General features: G+C 36.6%; 1 protein-coding gene across 1 annotated transcript in view; it reads left to right on the top strand.

Moving 5' to 3' along the window:
• LOC131943054 (proteasome activator complex subunit 4B) overlaps positions 1 to 18,067 on the top strand; it is a 30,458-nt gene extending 12,391 nt beyond the window's left edge. The window contains exons 25-47 of the mRNA XM_059303063.1: positions 401 to 456; positions 1,025 to 1,123; positions 1,529 to 1,591; positions 1,730 to 1,825; positions 2,195 to 2,320; positions 2,902 to 3,096; positions 4,120 to 4,259; positions 4,932 to 4,985; positions 5,255 to 5,384; positions 7,995 to 8,236; positions 8,513 to 8,708; positions 8,880 to 9,044; positions 9,809 to 9,913; positions 10,140 to 10,231; positions 10,495 to 10,626; positions 11,338 to 11,477; positions 11,811 to 11,894; positions 12,209 to 12,285; positions 12,534 to 12,662; positions 12,971 to 13,123; positions 15,781 to 15,855; positions 16,804 to 17,013; positions 17,644 to 18,067. Of these exons, the coding sequence (XP_059159046.1) occupies positions 401 to 456; positions 1,025 to 1,123; positions 1,529 to 1,591; positions 1,730 to 1,825; positions 2,195 to 2,320; positions 2,902 to 3,096; positions 4,120 to 4,259; positions 4,932 to 4,985; positions 5,255 to 5,384; positions 7,995 to 8,236; positions 8,513 to 8,708; positions 8,880 to 9,044; positions 9,809 to 9,913; positions 10,140 to 10,231; positions 10,495 to 10,626; positions 11,338 to 11,477; positions 11,811 to 11,894; positions 12,209 to 12,285; positions 12,534 to 12,662; positions 12,971 to 13,123; positions 15,781 to 15,855; positions 16,804 to 17,013; positions 17,644 to 17,778 (2,894 nt within the window). The 3' untranslated portion in view covers positions 17,779 to 18,067. The remainder of the gene's footprint in view (positions 1 to 400; positions 457 to 1,024; positions 1,124 to 1,528; positions 1,592 to 1,729; positions 1,826 to 2,194; positions 2,321 to 2,901; positions 3,097 to 4,119; positions 4,260 to 4,931; positions 4,986 to 5,254; positions 5,385 to 7,994; positions 8,237 to 8,512; positions 8,709 to 8,879; positions 9,045 to 9,808; positions 9,914 to 10,139; positions 10,232 to 10,494; positions 10,627 to 11,337; positions 11,478 to 11,810; positions 11,895 to 12,208; positions 12,286 to 12,533; positions 12,663 to 12,970; positions 13,124 to 15,780; positions 15,856 to 16,803; positions 17,014 to 17,643) is intronic.
• The last annotated feature ends 289 nt before the right edge of the window (positions 18,068 to 18,356 follow it).

Here is an 18,356-nt window from a genome sequence, read left to right as displayed (position 1 = left end):
CAATATGTTATCTTAGAATTTATTGCATTAATGTTGAAATATTTGCTGCAAGTTAAATAGTTACTTTTCCCCACTTTAGTTTAAAAAAATGTTTCCTTGATAAAAACTTATTTGAGAAAAAAAAATTATTATGTTTTCTTAGGTATCGTTAATTTTTTTTTTAGTAAACTGGATTAAAAATATGATTAGTTCAAATTATTGTATTCAGTATGAATAGTCTCACCCGACCTTTCAGCTGTTTCTTGTACACATCTCAGTCTTTTATTTCAGCATTTACTGTCTGCCATAATCTATTATGTATAGAGAGTGGTGTGCCCTTGGTACAACACATCAAGTATTGAATGTCTATTATGTAGTTTAAATTCTCTTGTTCTACATAAATTGCTTCCCTTTCCACCAGAATACTTGAGTGTTTCAAGAGAAGACGACACAAAAAGTATGTTCCACATAATCAAAGTGAGTACTCAATAGTTGTACAGTCTACTCAAACAAACACTGACCCCTGAACTCTTGGTCTAGCTTTTATATTGTATTCTCTAGGACTGCTGATCTTATTTGTTAAGAAACTTGCAGAATTTAATATTTTATACTTGTTAGGATTGTTGTTATAATAATCTTTTAGCATGGAATTAAGATATTTCGGGACTTCTAAGATTACAAGCTGTTTTTTTTTTAATATAAAATCCTCCTCTAATACTAGCCTTTATCCTAAACTTGGCCCTTTTATCCTTATCCTGGTCCTAACCCTTATCAGTCATGCTGACAAAAAACAATGGCTGGGCTTATATCGTATAGCCCTGTTGACAATAAAAGATGTACCAATATTTCTTAATAAAAATGTCATTAAGACATTTCACATATTAGTATATACAATTTTAAGCTGAAAGAGATTTATGAATCAAGGATATTTTTGCATTCAAATTGGGTTTACCATAACACCTGTCCATGAATGTTATACTAAAAAAAACTTATATTTGTGTTATTTTAATTATTTTCAATGAGTCAATTTGTTTTGTTCTTTAAGATCTATGAAGTATTAATGTTGCATTATGGGACAGTCAAGTCTGAGTTTGATGGGAGATGGAAAAGTTTTCACATTGTTAAAACAACCTTAGAGAACCAAGTAAGTCTAACCAGCGCATGTTTAGTTTATATTACTAATTTTAACTCTTGTATTATCTATACACTTATTTTTAGTCCGTGGAATTCTTTTAATATCAAATTATTCATAATTTTATGTTAATTTAAAGAAATTCATCTACAATGTAATTTTTTGAAATTACATTTTTCTCTTTTAGTTGTTCTGTTAATGTTTGGATGTTAATTATTATGTATTTAAAGTTCCAATTAAAAGCAGTGCTTTTATAGCTCACCTATAAATGAATTTTGAAGTTCTACATCATTTACAACATTTATCCAGTTTACTATCATTTGATTAGGAAATTTTTCTCTTTGTGAAGTTTATGATAGAATTGGGAAACTGGTGTGTCGTTTCACTCAACTGGTATATTTTATATTTCTATCTTAGCTGCTGACAAGAAAAAGACATTTGAGAGCTTTACTCATAGATCGTCTTCAACTACATCATGAGGTAGGTTGATGTTGGCTAGTTATTTTCACTTGCCTTTGTAAAAACAAGATATCAAAGAAACAAACAAGTTTAAAAATTACTTTTTAATTGTTTACTAATTTATAAATGGTTAGTAATTAGATTTTAATTTTTTTCCAGTTAAGAACTTTAAATTGCTGTGATCGTGATTTTACAAAAAGACATGAAGATATTCTACATGACCTGCTACAGCTCTCAGTTAGTAGATACAGGGAGGTAGGTCATTGGTGTCTAGGTTTTTTTTTAATGGTGTGTAGTGGGCCTTGTGTTTTGTACACCATATGGTGTGTAGTTCTTATAGTGTAGTGAACATGTGTTGTGTTGAACATGTATAGATTATATGTAGTGTGTTAGCCATATGGTGTGTAAGGCCATGTTGTTTGTAGTTCTTATAGTGTAGTTTCTGTGTTGTGTAGTTCCTGTGTTGTGTAGAACACATGTGGTGTGTAAGTCATATGTGAAGGTCATGTGAAGAGCAGGTCTTATATTTTGCATTCATTATGAAAATTGGCTGTGTAAATTAACAATGTATCTAACATGTATACAATATTATGCTGCATTTCCAAATTTTCCCCAACTGTTTAGGTTCGTAAAAGAGCTCAGTCCTGCCTGCACCAAGCATTCAGAACTTTTGCTTATTCCTATCGTACCTGTTTAGTCCAGCTGGTTGAAAACCTGAAAAATCCTGAGCCTGAACAACATCTGTTTAAGGTTTGTTGGTGTAGTGTGTGTTCTATAGAACTTGGTTACTGTAACTCTAACCACAACATCTGTTTAAGGTTTGTAGGTGTAATGTGTGTTCTATAGAACTTGGTTAGTGTAACTCTAACCACAACATCTGTTTAAGGTTTGTTGGTGTAATGTGTGTTCTATAGAACTTGGTTACTGTAACTCTAACCACAACATCTGTTTAAGGTTTGTTGGTGTAATGTGTGTTCTATAGAACTTGGTTACTGTAACTCTAACCACAATATCTGTTTAAGGTTTGTTGATGTAATGTGTGTTCTATAGAACTTGGTTACTGTAACTTTAACCACAACATCTGTTTTGTTAAGATTTGTTGGTTTGATGTATGTTCTATTGAACTTGTTTCTTTAATCATATAAATACCAATTTTTAAACAAAAATCATATTCATATTTTAACTTTATAATTATTTTTTTAAACAAAAAAAACTCTAGAATTTTTATTTTACTGTCGAAAACCTAATTTTAATATAGTCACTTATTTTAAAAAAAAGATAATATGATGAGTTAATTTTCTGTTTGATATCTTCTTTATGTTTGTTTTAAGGGCACTTTGTATACCATACAAGGTCAGGGTGCTAAGTCATGTCTGGCCATCAAACGTGACTGGGACACTCTATCAAAGTTGTGGCCAGCTCTGGTGCAGGCCCAGCAGTTTGAGAAGCCTTCCATCCTCAAAGTCATTGAGGACATTATGAACAAAGTCTTTAAAGGCTTTGAGACATTTGCTATTACTATAAAGGTAAGGGCTGGTCATTTAGGCTTTGAGACATTTGCTATTACTATAAAGGTGAGGGCTACTCTTTAAGGTTTTGAGACATTTGCTATTACTATAAAGGTGAGGGCTACTCTTTAAGGTTTTGAGACATTTGCTATTACTATAAAGGTGAGGGCTACTCTTTAAGGCTTTGAGACATTTGCTATTACTATAAAGGTGAGGGCTACTCTTTAAGGTTTTGAGACATTTGCTATTACTATAAAGGTGAGGGCTACTCTTTAAAGTTTTGAGACATTTGCTATTACTATAAAGGTAAGGGCTACTCTTTAAAGTTTTGAGATGTTTGCCATTACTGTAAAGGTGAGCACTGGTCATTTTGGTTTTGAAACATTTGCTATTACTATAAAGGTAAGATAGGACAGTGTAGCCTAGCGGTAGATATCTAGACTGCTAACCTGAGAGTCTTAAGCTTGAATCTGGGTTCAAGCCAGTAGAACGTTTCACCCAGCTGTGAAGGGTGCCTAACTCATGTTGGCAAAAAAGTCACCTGGGCATAGTGCTGACCATGCTATCCCTTCATATGCTGAGTTCTCTGAAGCAGATGAACTCTACTTCATCTGCCTCATGTGTCTTGGGCACAAATGGAAAATGATGATAAAGTAAGGGCTGGTCATTAAGGCTTTGAAACTTTTGCTATTACTATAAAGGTGAGGGCTGCTCATTTAAGTACTGATCTGTAGTACAAGATTTACTTGCTTGAAGCATTTACCTGTGATACTTAGATAAATATTCTACAAAACATCAATGTATTTTAGTTTCTTAAATGTAATTTTGATTCTATTTTATTATTGTGGTGTTTATCCTATTTCATATATGTAATGTTAATTATATTTTCTTAATGTTTTTATACATATGAATGTGATACCAGTTTAATTTAAAACTAATTATATTTACATTTTATAAAGGTTAGAATGTTGAATTTACCATAACATAATGCATGTATCATTGTCATTATGTCCATAAAATAAAACTTCAATGCTTCTGTAGACCTGTGATGAGGTGATCAGTGCAGCCACTAGACTCATTGTAGACTGTACACAGCCCCTGCCTAAAGCTAGTGCTGCCAGTGATGCAGAATTACAGGACGGGCTCCAGTTTGAGAACACCTGCAACAGTGAATTAGAAATGTAAGTTAGATAACTGTATACAGGGTAGATAACTGTATGTAAGGTAGATAACTGTATACAGGGTAAATAACTGTATATAAGGTAAATAACTGTATACAAGGTAGATAACTGTATGTAAGTTAGATAACTGTATATAGGGTAGATAACTCTATGTAAGATAGATAACTGTATACAGGGTAAATAACTGTATGTAAGTTAGATAACTGTATACAAGGTAGATAACTATATGTAAGGTAGATAACTTTATACAGGGTAAATGACTGTATGTAAGTAAGATAACTGTATACAAGGTAGATAACTGTATGTAAGTAAGATAACTGTATACAAGGTAGATAACTATATGTAAGTAAGATAACTGTATACAAGGTAGATAACTATATGTTAGGTAGATAGCTTCATATATTATTTAGAATACAATTTTGTTAAGTCATCTGCTCCACCAAATGTGGGGTGTATGTGGGACTTTGGGAAGAGTCCTTTTTAGACTGCTTGTGTCTACAAAGTACAATGAAGCTAATTTATAATGGTTAGACCCTTCTTTAATAAAATAGAATAATCGTCTAAATTATATATATTAGACAGGTTAAACATGTAGCCTACACAAAAAGAAGCTAAAAATCTTAATATATCTTCTTTTTCAATACATTTTTGCCCACGTTTTTTTTCTTGAAGGAAATACAAGAGTCTTATACAGGAGCTTCTGCACCTTGTTGAATGTGGAAAACTGTTGAGTTCTTTTTTTTAATTTACATTTCTTAACAGACTAAATTTTACCAAAATAATATTACATTAAACTGTACAAGTATGATTTAGGCAACTTAATTTGTGTTCAATATAAGGATAAAAAAAATTGCAATCAGAATTTCATTAATAACTAATGAAAGTAATATGTTAAAGTAATAAAAAAGTACATTGAATGATAGGGCCAAGTGGACTATTATTACTCCACCTACTAGCACATGATTCTAGTCATAACTTGTAACATTTTGTTTCAGTACCTGGAAGTTTAGCCAGAGAGGGTTTGAGTTTTTAAGTTTACTTCTGTTTGAGCAAGTGGAGACTTCCCCTCAGTTGGTTTCTTTGTTTGTGAAAAACTGCATCAGTGACCTGCTGTACATCAGAAAGGTGAGTGGAACCTGTACAAAAAAAATCTGTGTGTGTCTTCTGCTGTCACAACTAAGACTGTCTTCTGCTGTGAGTTAGGCTAGTCACAACTAAGACTGTCTTCTGCTGTGAGTTAGGCTAGTCACAACTAAGACTGTCTTCTGCTGTGAGTTAGGCTAGTCACAACTAAGACTGTCTTCTGCTGTGAGTTAGGCTAGTCACAACTAAGACTGTCTTCTGCTGTAAGTTAGGTTAGTCACAACTAAGACTGTCTTCTGCTGTGAGTTAGGCTAGTCACAACTAAGACTGTCTTCTGCTGTGAGTTAGGCTAGTCACAACTAAGACTGTCTTCTGCTGTGAGTTAGGCTAGTCACAACTAGGACTGTCTTCTGCTGTGAGTTAGGCTAGTCACAACTAAGACTGTCTTCTGCTGTGAGTTAGGCTAGTCACAACTAAGACTGTCTTCTGCTGTGAGTTAGGCTAGTCACAACTAAGACTGTCTTCTGCTGTGAGTTAGGCTAGTCACAACTAAGACTGTCTTCTGCTGTGAGTTAGGCTAGTCACAACTAGGACTGTCTTCTGCTGTGAGTTAGGCTAGTCACAACTAAGACTGTCTTCTGCTGTGAGTTAGGCTAGTCACAACTAAGACTGTCTTCTGCTGTGAGTTAGGCTAGTCACAACTAAGACTGTCTTCAGCTGTGAGTTAGGCTAGTCACAACTAAGACTGTCTTCTGCTGTGAGTTAGGCTAGTCACAACTAAGACTGTCTTCTGCTGTGAGTTAGGCTAGTCACAACTAAGACTGTCTTCTGCTGTGAGTTAGGCTAGTCACAACTAAGACTGTCTTCTGCTGTGAGTTAGGCTAGTCACAACTAAGACTGTCTTCTGCTGTGAGTTAGGCTAGTCACAACTAAGACTGTCTTCTGCTGTGAGTTAGGCTAGTCACAACTAAGACTGTCTTCAGCTGTGAGTTAGGCTAGTCACAACTAAGACTGTCTTCTGCTGTGAGTTAGGCTAGTCACAACTAAGACTGTCTTCTGCTGTGAGTTAGGCTAGTCACAACTAAGACTGTCTTCTGCTGTGAGTTAGGCTAGTCACAACTAAGACTGTCTTCTGCTGTGAGTTAGGCTAGTCACAACTAAGACTGTCTTCTGCAGTGAGTTAGGCTAGTCACAACTAAGACTGTCTTCTGCTGTGAGTTAGGCTAGTCACAACTAAGACTGTCTTCTGCTGTGAGTTAGGCTAGTCACAACTAAGACTGTCTTCTGCTGTGAGTTAGGCTAGTCACAACTAGGACTGTCTTCTGCTGTGAGTTAGGCTAGTCACAACTAAGACTGTCTTCTGCTGTGAGTTAGGCTAGTCACAACTAAGACTGTCTTCTGCTGTGAGTTAGGCTAGTCACAACTAAGACTGTCTTCTGCTGTGAGTTAGGCTAGTCACAACTAAGACTGTCTTCTGCTGTGAGTTAGGCTAGTCACAACTAAGACTGTCTTCTGCTGTGAGTTAGGCTAGTCACAACTAAGACTGTCTTCTGCTGTGAGTTAGGCTAGTCACAACTAAGACTGTCTTCTGCTGTGAGTTAGGCTAGTCACAACTAAGACTGTCTTCTGCTGTGAGTTAGGCTAGTCACAACTAAGACTGTTTTCTGCTGTGAGTTAGGCTAGTCACAACTAAGACTGTCTTCTGCTGTGAGTTAGGCTAGTCACAACTAAGACTGTCTTCTGCTGTGAGTTAGGCTAGTCACAACTAAGACTGTCTTCTGCTGTGAGTTAGGCTAGTCACAACTAAGACTGTCTTCTGCTGTGAGTTAGGCTAGTCACAACTAAGACTGTCTTCTGCTGTGAGTTAGGCTAGTCACAACTAAGACTGTCTTCTGCTGTGAGTTAGGCTAGTCACAACTAAGACTGTCTTCTGCTGTGAGTTAGGCTAGTCACAACTAAGACTGTCTTCTGCTGTGAGTTAGGCTAGTCACAACTAAGACTGTCTTCTGCTGTGAGTTAGGCTAGTCACAACTAAGACTGTCTTCTGCTGTGAGTTACGTTCTGTTTAAACATTGTGATAAAACACTACCATTTGCTGTTTTTTTTCAAGTGAAGCAATAAAAAAATTGTATTTTTGCTTCTATTTAACTCTGTAACATCAGAACCATGAAACCCTTGATGACAAATCATCCAGAAATACGTAACAATACCCTAAATAACTGGTTTTTTAACCTGAGTTTAATCGAGTCCCATGGGTTCAGTGAGTCAGTCTCGGGGGTTTGGTGTAGGTCAAGACATGCCCGACTCATATGATTCACAATCGAATATTGTCAGTGCGAATTATAAAACTATTAAGGAGGGTTTGGTGAATGTGCATATGAAAAGGTGAAGAACCAATGTCCTAAATACATATTCGACTTCTTACATTGATTAAATAAAAACTTTTTCTTTTTATAAATTTTGCTCTATTAATATTGCAATAGAACTTAGCATACACTTCCCTTATAACATAAAACACAAAAAGAAATCAATGAACATATTCAGAGACCTAATCATATTGGTTAGCCCAACATTAATGTATGAACACATATTTAGATACCTGTTGATATTGGCTAGTGCAACATTTATGTATGAACCTATTTCTTGATGCAGCTCTCCTATAATTTCCTGACGACAATAATGGAGCTGCAGAAAAGAAAGCCTAAGAAGATCATAGTGGACATAGCCAAAGCCTCAGGGGTCAGCCACCTGGATCTCAGCTCCCTTGCTCCTGGGGACAGGCCGGATAACGAATGGCTCCAGTTTGATCCTAAAAATTTTATCAAAACAGAAGAAGAGTGGAATAAAACAGTTTTCATTGAGAAAACTCATTGGGGATATTACACTTGGCCAAAGTAATTTGTTTCATTTAATTGTTTCATTAAAATCTTGTTGAGGTGGTTTAACTTTTATCTTACTTAAAGTAATGGTTATAGACATATTGTTACAATAGAAAACCAACATTGCATCAATCTCAATCTGTAAAAAGAAAATTTAAATTTGAAGCCAGCTCATTATTTGCTGTACTTAGACTAAGATCCACAAACATTTTTTTAAACTTTGAAAATGTTTATGTTTGTTAAGAAAGAAATGGATACACCTTTAATAATTTGTTCCGTTTGTATTGCCAGAGAGCTGGAAACCAATGCTCCGTATGATGAACTGCCAAAACTGGACAGAAAAAGGGAGGAACTCCCTGACTCAGAAAAACCAATTTATGATTTCTTCATGAATGATGACTGTGTGGCCAAAATGTTTGAGTTTCTTGCACTGGAGGAGGAGAAGAACACAGACAAGTTCAGACAATCTATATTGAAGTTCTTCAAGGTAACTAGGAAGTAGTTTTTGAAAACAATGAGCTGTTAGCTACACTGGGCTTATTACTTCCAATATTGTGCAGTATTGAACTTTTTGTACATTTTTTTACAAATCTTGTGGTCAGCCTCTAAGTCGACCCATTCTCCAAAAGACTAAAAAAAAATGTTTTGTTTGTTTCAGGTTATGTTCCGTAACTTTGGAGATACCTTTCTACCCAAGTTTAAACAACACATTGAAAAGCTCATCCAAGACACAAGCCATGACAAGCATGCCAGCAGTCAGAGGTGTGCCATGGAGGTCCTGGGGGGAATTATATCTGGCTCTAAGCTCTGGCCTTACCCTAAGGTAAAATTTCAACTTAGCTCTGGTCTTGTCCTAATGTAATGTAGGTTTAAGCTCTGGCCTTATCCTAAGGTAAAATTTCAACTTAGCTCTGGCCTTATACCTAGGTACAGTACATTTAAGCTCTGGCCTTATCCTAAGGTAAAATTTCAACTTAGCTCTGGCCTTATACCCAGGTACAGTATGCTTAAGTTCTGGCATTATCCTAAGGTAAATTACATCTAAGTTCAGGCCTAACCATAAGGTATAGAAAATGATAGCTCTAGCATCAGAGAAATGTGAAAGTGTAACTAACCTCTGGCCTTATAATAAGGTAAAAGAACATCTAAGCTCTAGTCTAATAAAAAAAGTAAAGTACATGTAAGCTCTGGCTTATAATAAGGTAAAAGTATATCAAAGCTCTAGTGTAATATAAAAAAAGTAGAGCCTTAAGGTAAGGTACATCATATCTTGTTTAAAATCAGATTACAAGTATTAATTTATTATATTTTCCTTATAGACCAGGGGTCGGCAACCTTTTGAAGCGGAAGAGCCAAATGTTACAATTTTCAAAACTTCCCTGGTTTTAAAGAGCCACTAACATTTTTTTTATTTCAAATATTTTATTATTTATTAAGATTATTAGTATTTGTGCAAGGAGCTGGAGAGCCCCATCTTGATATCAAAAGAGCCGCATGCGGCTCGCGAGCCGCAGGTTGCCGACCCCTGTTATAGACCCATTACATTTGTATCTTGTTTGTCAATGATTGGTTTCCTTTGACTTGCAGCTTGTGAGTTTGTGGGCCTGGATTAGCCCTCTACTGGAGAATGTGTTGAACAACATTACTATTGATACCATTTCTGACTGGGGAAACTTTTTCCTCTATATTTGTGTGAGTACTCTCTATAATTCTATGCGTTTAATTCAAGTTGTGTCTCTTTTTGTTTAAAAATGTATGATAATATGCTATGCTGTTATAAATAATTTGTAATTTAAATTGTGTCCCTTTGTGAAAACTTAAACAGTACTGTTAAAAAAAACTTGAAATTGAAGTTGTGTCCCTTAGTGTGTGAATGCTAGTTGTCACATTGTGTTATAAATATTTACTATGTCTTTAGGAAAACCGTGCACCACAGAAGTTGCAATGGCTTTATAAAATACTGCTCACAAACCCCCTGAGTGGGGAGGGTGGAACATTTGGCGATTCTGCGTGAGTGAAATCTTTCACTATTATTCTTTTGTACAAAAGACGTTACAAATTATTTTAAACTTATGTTTAGCTTAAAATCAATGTGAAGGCAGGAGCAAAAAACAAAAATAAACATGTGTATATATATCAGCTTGTTAAGTGTATCCAGCTATATTTAGATCAGAAATGAGAACAGGCTTGGCTTAAAATAGATAAGCTGATTTTAAAATGTGTGCTCCAGTTATATGCCATATGATCAAAGGTGCTTGTGCTATTTTTTTCAGACGGCTGTTTATGTTACAACAGGCTATACTGCAACAAGAGTGGAGGATACCAGGCTACCTCCATGCCATTGTCCAGTACCTTAGACCACACATGGATCATAATTACAAGAATGTGCGCGACAGAATGGGCTCGTAAGGACATTAGTATTTTAATCTATATATATAATTCTCTTCTGGGAACCGTTAGAAAACAAGCTGCAAGCGCGCATTACAGTCCCCTCTCTTCCTCTCTATCGCTACCACCCCCCCACCCCCCACCCCCTCACATGGTATGGTGAGCTGTGGTTCACGCTGTTTACATTTTACAATCATAGAGCCGGGTTTGGTTACGGCTATTAGGGGCAGATAATTTAGTTTGAAACGATTTTAAACTTAGAGGAGGTAACTAAGAGGAGGCTGCTTTCACGTGGGGGGGGGGGAAGGGGGGGGGTTTAGTGTTTTTAAGCAAATATTTTCAGTGGCAGCATTGGTACTGTCGAATTCACAAATTATAAATTACTGAAAAGTAGAAAAAAAACAACTAAATAGCGGCGTATGATACGCAGCGGGTGGGCTCGTATGTTTATATTTAGCCTGTCAGTTGGCTTTATTTTTAACCCAATAATACAAAATCAAAACTTGTGTTTTTTATATATTCTAGGTTTTAAAGTTGCAAGCTAAAGTATATTAATAAACATATACTTTAATTAGATGAGCCGTTTTAGATTTTCATCTAATTATTTTCCTAGAAAATAATATTTATTCATAAAACTGAACCTTGTCTTTAATAAATCACTGTATCAGTGCTTTATCCAATCATTGCTAACCTTATATTTACATTGTTTCTTTTGTTTTTTGCTTTAGGCTGCTAAGTTCCTGTCTTCACACTGATTTTAAGATCAAGAGCCAATGTGTAGTACGATCACCCCAGCGTGGTGATTTAATTAAGTCAGTTCTACCTCAGCTGGAGCAGTTTAAAGACTGTGTACAGACTACCAGGGGAGGTAATATTTTTGTTTATAAAAGTTGTTAATAGCAGGGGAGGTAAAAAAAATTGCTACAGGACATTGCCTACCCTGGGAGGTAATTTCTGTTGTCAAGAGAGTCCCCTACCAGGGGAGGTAATTGTTTTGTTGTTTTTTTGTTTGTTTGACAAGTAAGGTCTATATTTGCTAATTGACTACATTCCCTCTAGAAAGAATTTCACTATTATTACAAGTAGTATTTTACATACCTATAGGGAAAGCAGACTATACAAAACATTGTTAATTAATTATATATATATTTTAAAAATTAACAACGTTAAGGTATCAAATTTTGTTCTGGTTTGATTACAGCAGCTTCAGCACCAGAAAATGGGGAGACAGCTAGTGTAGAGGATTCAGATGAGAAGAAAGCAGCTGTTCGTTTGTGTAAAACAGGTACATAAATCATCAATGGGCTTGTGGGGGCTTTAAGTCTCTTGGTTCTAAAGGTTATCTGTATTCTTGCTTTAAGGCAGCATTGTTATTAAGGTCACATGTAGGCTAGCTTTAAGTCTCCATTGTTTTGAAGTTCATGTATAGGTTTTCTCTAAGTCGCCATGGTTCTTAAGTGCTTTAAGTCACTATAGTTAGTAAGATTTTTTTAAATTTTCAAGATTGCTTTAAATTTATCTTTTGGTCTTCATATTATTCTATTTTTGCTGGTATAAAAATGTAAACAAATACATCTTATACTTTGTTGTTGCTTCCAGTGGTACAGATGGTGTCTACCTGTTTCAGTAAAAGCTTAAACCCTTGTTCTGATGAAGTCTTTCTACTTTTACCCATTGTAAGTAATTTTAACTTGGTCTAACTACTTCATGATCTATAGTAGAACAAAAGGTCTGAGGTGGACACTGTTTATTTTTAATGTAGGTCTTCTTACAATTAAATTTAAAATTTTAACATGAGAATATGCATGTCTTATTGTACAAAAATAAACTTCCACAAAATTGTAACTAACCTATAGATTGCCATAAATATTTTTTGGATCATATATTCTGGATGATATTTTTTTGGACACTTTTTTTTGTTTAGATTGAGAATCTCCAGAGTGAGGCAAATGATGAAGATCTGAGAGAAGATTGCAAACAAGTTATGTTGAACTTATCCATGATACTTGTACAGGAGGAGTCTATAGAACTGGTACTGTCCACAATAAAAGAGGTGAGGTCTAGTTGCAAACAAGTTATGTTGAACTTATCCATGATATTTGTACAGGAGGATTCTATAGAACTGGTACTGTCCACAATAAAAGAGGTAAGGTCTAGTTGCAAACAAGTTATGTTGAGCAAATCCATGATACATGTGCAGTAGTATAGAACTGGTACTGTCTAGTGTTTCACACAGTGTCAAACAGAGCTGGCAGGTTTGTTCATACTGTACATTTTAGGCTTTTACATGAGACTAAAGTAAGTAAAGTTCCCTTTTCAAATCTCTGCCATCTTTGCCTAAATGTCTGTCTGTCTCCACAGGTGGCTGGCCTACAGTCCTGGCACGCTAGAGCCAACATCCTCAACTACATGCAGCAGATGGTGTTTGGCAACTTCTTCCTCCTGCAGCAGGTGGACCACAAGAAGATGATACAGGAAATGTTGCTGCACCTGCTCTGTGATGAGCAGCTGGAGGTACAGACTGAAGTACATGGATGGTGGGGCTAGAGGTTCTCATGTTCTCCCTCTGGCTCTAGAGGTTCTCATGTTGTCATGGTGGGGCTAGGGGTTCTCATGTTCTCACGGTGGCGCTAGAGGTTCTCATGTTGTCATGGTGGGGCTAAAACTTCTCATGGAGGGGCTAAAGTTTCTCATGTTGTAAAGTTAGGATAGAGGTACTCATGTTGGGGCTAGAGGTCTGTTGGGGCTAAAGGTACTCATGTTGGGGCTAAAGGTACTCATGTTGGGGCTAAAGTTTCTCATGTTGTAAAGTTAGGATAGAGGTACTCATGTTGGGGCTAGAGGTCTGTTGGGGCTAAAGGTACTCATGTTGGGGCTAAAGGTACTCATGTTGGGGCTAAAGTTTCTCATGTTGTAAAGTTAGGATAGAGGTACTCATGTTGGGGCTAGAGGTCTGTTGGGGCTAAAGGTACTCATGTTGGGGCTAAAGGTACTCATGTTGGGGCTAAAGTTTCTCATGTTGTAAAGTTAGGATAGAGGTACTCATGTTGGGGCTAAAGTTTCTCATGTTGTAAAGTTAGGATAGAGGTACTCATGTTGGGGCTAGAGGTCTGTTGGGGCTAAAGGTACTCATGTTGGGGCTAAAGGTACTCATGTTGGGGCTAAAGTTTCTCATGTTGTAAAGTTAGGATAGAGGTACTCATGTTGGGGCTAAAGGTACTCATGTTGGGGCTAAAGTTTCTCATGTTGTAAAGTTAGGATAGAGGTACTCATGTTGGGGCTAGAGGTTCTCATGTTGGGGCTAGAGGTACTCATGTTGGGGCTAGAGGTTCTCATGTTGTAAAGTTAGGATAGAGGTACTCATGTTGGGGCTAGAGGTTCTCATGTTGGGGCTAGAGGTTCTCATGTTGGGGCTAAAGGTACTCATGTTGGGGCTAAAGTTTCTCATGTTGTAAAGTTAGGATAGAGGTACACATGTTGGGGCTAGAGGTCTGTTGGGGCTAAAGGTACTCATGTTGGGGCTAAAGGTACTCATGTTGGGGCTAGAGGTTCTCATGTTGGGGCTAAAGGTACTCATGTTGGGGCTAAAGTTTCTCATGTTGTAAAGTTAGGATAGAGGTACTCATGTTGGGGCTAGAGGTTCTCATGTTGGGGCTAGAGGTTCTCATGTTGGGGCTAAAGGTACTCATGTTGGGGCTAAAGTTTCTCATGTTGTAAAGTTAGGATAGAGGTACACATGTTGGGGCTAGAGGTTCTCATGTTGGGGCTAAAGGTACTCATGTTGGGGCTAAAGTTTCTCATGTTGTAAAGTTAGGATAGAGGTACACATGTTGGGGCTAGAGGTCTGTTGGGGCTAAAGGTACTCATGTTGGGGCTAAAGGTACTCATGTTGGGGCTAAAGTTTCTCATGTTGTAAAGTTAGGATAGAGGTACTCATGTTGGGGCTAGAGGTCTGTTGGGGCTAAAGGTACTCATGTTGGGGCTAAAGGTACTCATGTTGGGGCTAAAGTTTCTCATGTTGTAAAGTTAGGATAGAGGTACTCATGTTGGGGCTAGAGGTCTGTTGGGGCTAAAGGTACTCATGTTGGGGCTAAAGGTACTCATGTTGGGGCTAAAGTTTCTCATGTTGTAAAGTTAGGATAGAGGTACTCATGTTGGGGCTAAAGGTACTCATGTTGGGGCTAAAGTTTCTCATGTTGTAAAGTTAGGATAGAGGTACTCATGTTGGGGCTAGAGGTCTGTTGGGGCTAAAGGTACTCATGTTGGGGCTAAAGGTACTCATGTTGGGGCTAAAGTTTCTCATGTTGTAAAGTTAGGATAGAGGTACTCATGTTGGGGCTAGAGGTCTGTTGGGGCTAAAGGTACTCATGTTGGGGCTAAAGGTACTCATGTTGGGGCTAAAGTTTCTCATGTTGTAAAGTTAGGATAGAGGTACTCATGTTGGGGCTAAAGTTTCTCATGTTGTAAAGTTAGGATAGAGGTACTCATGTTGGGGCTAGAGGTTCTCATGTTGTAAAGTTAGGATAGAGGTACTCATGTTGGGGCTAAAGTTTCTCATGTTGTAAAGTTAGGATAGAGGTACTCATGTTGGGGCTAAAGGTACTCATGTTGGGGCTAAAGTTTCTCATGTTGTAAAGTTAGGATAGAGGTACTCATGTTGGGGCTAGAGGTCTGTTGGGGCTAAAGGTACTCATGTTGGGGCTAAAGGTACTCATGTTGGGGCTAAAGTTTCTCATGTTGTAAAGTTAGGATAGAGGTACTCATGTTGGGGCTAGAGGTCTGTTGGGGCTAAAGGTACTCATGTTGGGGCTAAAGGTACTCATGTTGGGGCTAAAGTTTCTCATGTTGTAAAGTTAGGATAGAGGTACTCATGTTGGGGCTAGAGGTTCTCATGTTGGGGCTAGAGGTTCTCATGTTAGGGCTAGAGGTACACATGTTGGGGCTAAAGGTACTCATGTTGTCATGTTAGGGCAGAGGTTCTCAAAACTTGATGTGGTCATGTTGGGGTTAGATGTTCTCAAAGCAATTATATGTATAACTGGTGTTCAAGGGTGCTAAAAATAATTGTTCCAAATATTGTACAACTCTTTTAGTACTAACATTTTCACACTTGTTTAGTGCAAGAGATTTAAAAAGTGTGCGATCTGAAATGTGTTCTGTGACATCCACAGGTGAGAGAGATGGCAGCCATGACACTAAGTGGGGTCATTCACTGCAATTACCTGGAGCTAGACAAGGACATGCTAGTAAGTTCTCTGACCACTCGTATAAACCTTATGATATAGAGACAATTAGAGTACAGGTAGACAATTTTTATTTGATGTAAAGTAAGAAAGTTATTGATCAATTGGGCACATGAAGGCAGATTAAAATATTTCTGTGATCTTGTCAAATAAGGGGTTGGTTTTTGTCCAGCCATCTACACTTTCTGTAACTAGAACAGAGTAACCCACCCTAGCTGTTTCATTTCAGGAATGTTCTCTAGCCTTTTGTTCACAGCTCTGACATAGCCTTTTAAAAAATAAATGGTTGATACTTCTAAAAATTTATCTGGCCTTTCACAGCTTGTTTCACTTCCCTTACCACAATTATAACAATTACCCTAATGCTGACTGAGGTGAGGGTATAATATATTAGTTAAATCTATTTTATTTCAATAAGGGGATCGACTCCTTCATTAGAATACTGTACTGACTCTCCAGTGTGAATAAAACAACTCACAGTTATAAATTCAATGATCTATAAGTTTTTTTATTATATGAACAAATCTACTTACTCCCAATCCTATCCCTCCTACTGTCATCTACTCTCTCAAACACTATTTCTTCTACCTATCTATCACTTTCTAATAATTAAAAACCTACCGGACTCTTAACTTCCTAATTCACAATCCAAACTCAACTCAAATGGCATCTAGCACTATCTATGCCTAACTGCGGTAATATTTCACTAACACGCTGACCATCACACATATCCAGTCAACTCATTTCTAATTAGTCAGAGTATTCTATTGGCTCTTACCTCTCTTTGTTCTCTACTGCTTGACTTATTTCTAAAATATCCAAGTTTACGTCATCACACTGACCATAAAAATATTCTGGGAGTTAAAAAAAAAATTCTGGCTTGAAACAGTCAGTGTTCTAAGAAATATTTTCTATCAACATTTTCTCAAGTGCTTTGTCTCCCCTCCATAGGAGCACTTTGAAAGGTTACGGAGCACCAAAGTGAAAGCACGCAAACACTCGGCCCAAGAGAACGTGTCCCTGAAGCAGCTGATCAAGCGACACGCTGGTGTGCTGGGGCTCAGTGCATGTATACAGGCGTACCCGTATGATGTGCCAGAGTTTATCCCACAAGTCCTGGTGGACATCAGTTTACACGTGAATGATCCACAGCCTATTGGGGTGAGATTAGAGCTAATCTTATTGGGTAGATTAGAGTTAATCTTACAGGGTAGATTAGAGTTAATCTTACAGGGTAGATTAGAGTTAATCTTTTAGTTATAGTTAATCTTACTGGATAGATTATCGTTAACCTTTTAGTAAATAATCTTACTGAGTAGATTATAGTTAGTCTTTTAGTTATAGTTTATCTTATGCAGAAGATTATTGTTAATCATCTAGACATTTAGTGAGATTAAAGTTAATTTTCTTTCCAATAGATTAGATAGTTAATCTTCTGGGTGAGACAATAATAATCTTATAGGTTAGATTATTGTAAAAAAATTTTAAGTTATAGCTGTGTGGAAACATGAGATACAGTTTAAGGAGTTTATCTATTTAAATTATATATGGACTACTTTTTGTATCAGTATTTATTAGTTAGTACATTTTGTTCATAAGACTACTCATAGCTACACTGAGGATTAATGTACTTTACAAGTTAAAAAGTGTAACTTGTTCTCATTTATTTTAACAAGCTTCATTGAAGGAGTTATATTTTAAACAAACCCACATTATAACTGGATGAAATATTTTATTTAAAACCACATCACACAGTCTCTGAAATTTATGCAAATGTCCTTACAATTGCAGATGACAGTTACTAAAACCCTCTCCAATTTCCGGCGCACCCACCATGATAACTGGCATGACCACAAGCGCATGTTCACAGATGACCAGCTGATGATCCTCACTGACCTGCTCATCTCACCAAACTACTACGCCTAGCGACCGGAACTAAACTTGTTTAGGTATTTTAATGGGGATTTTTCACAGCAACATTATTAATAGTATGTTTAATAAATTATTAACTTATTATGGGGTTAATAAATTATTTGTTTTATGTGATTTTATTTACTATTAAATAGTATTATCAGTTTGGGCCTGGTCTTGTTAAGTTGTATAGTTAAAAATGTTACCTTATAAAATGTATATGTAATTCTGTAGTTACATAATTTACTTTTCATTTTTTATAACTTAAATTATGCTTCCGTAAGGTTTTATTTAAACTATATTCTAAAAACATGTTCTTGTTAGTCGTAGACAATGCTAATGATGATAAATAGCTTTAACTCAAACTTGGTCAAGGGAGGTAAGATACTCTAGTGGGTTCTCTAGTCTTGTGACAGATTCTAGGGGTGGACCTTTTAAGAATCGGCTTTTTGTGTCAGAAAGGAAATAACTTTAAGAAGACCACCCCCCCTCCACCCAACAAATAATTGAATGTTAAAAAAACTGAAAATTGTGTATAGAGATGATTATGAGTATTTTTGAGTTAACATTGTGTATAATGTTAGTCCAGAAGA

The sequence above is a fragment of the Physella acuta genome, unplaced genomic scaffold (assembly GCF_028476545.2).
Source record: "Physella acuta isolate Inbredline_101_S28 unplaced genomic scaffold, ASM2847654v3 ptg000439l, whole genome shotgun sequence".
NCBI classification, from domain to species: domain Eukaryota; kingdom Metazoa; phylum Mollusca; class Gastropoda; family Physidae; genus Physella; species Physella acuta.
This window is presented reverse-complemented; position numbering and strand designations above follow the sequence as displayed.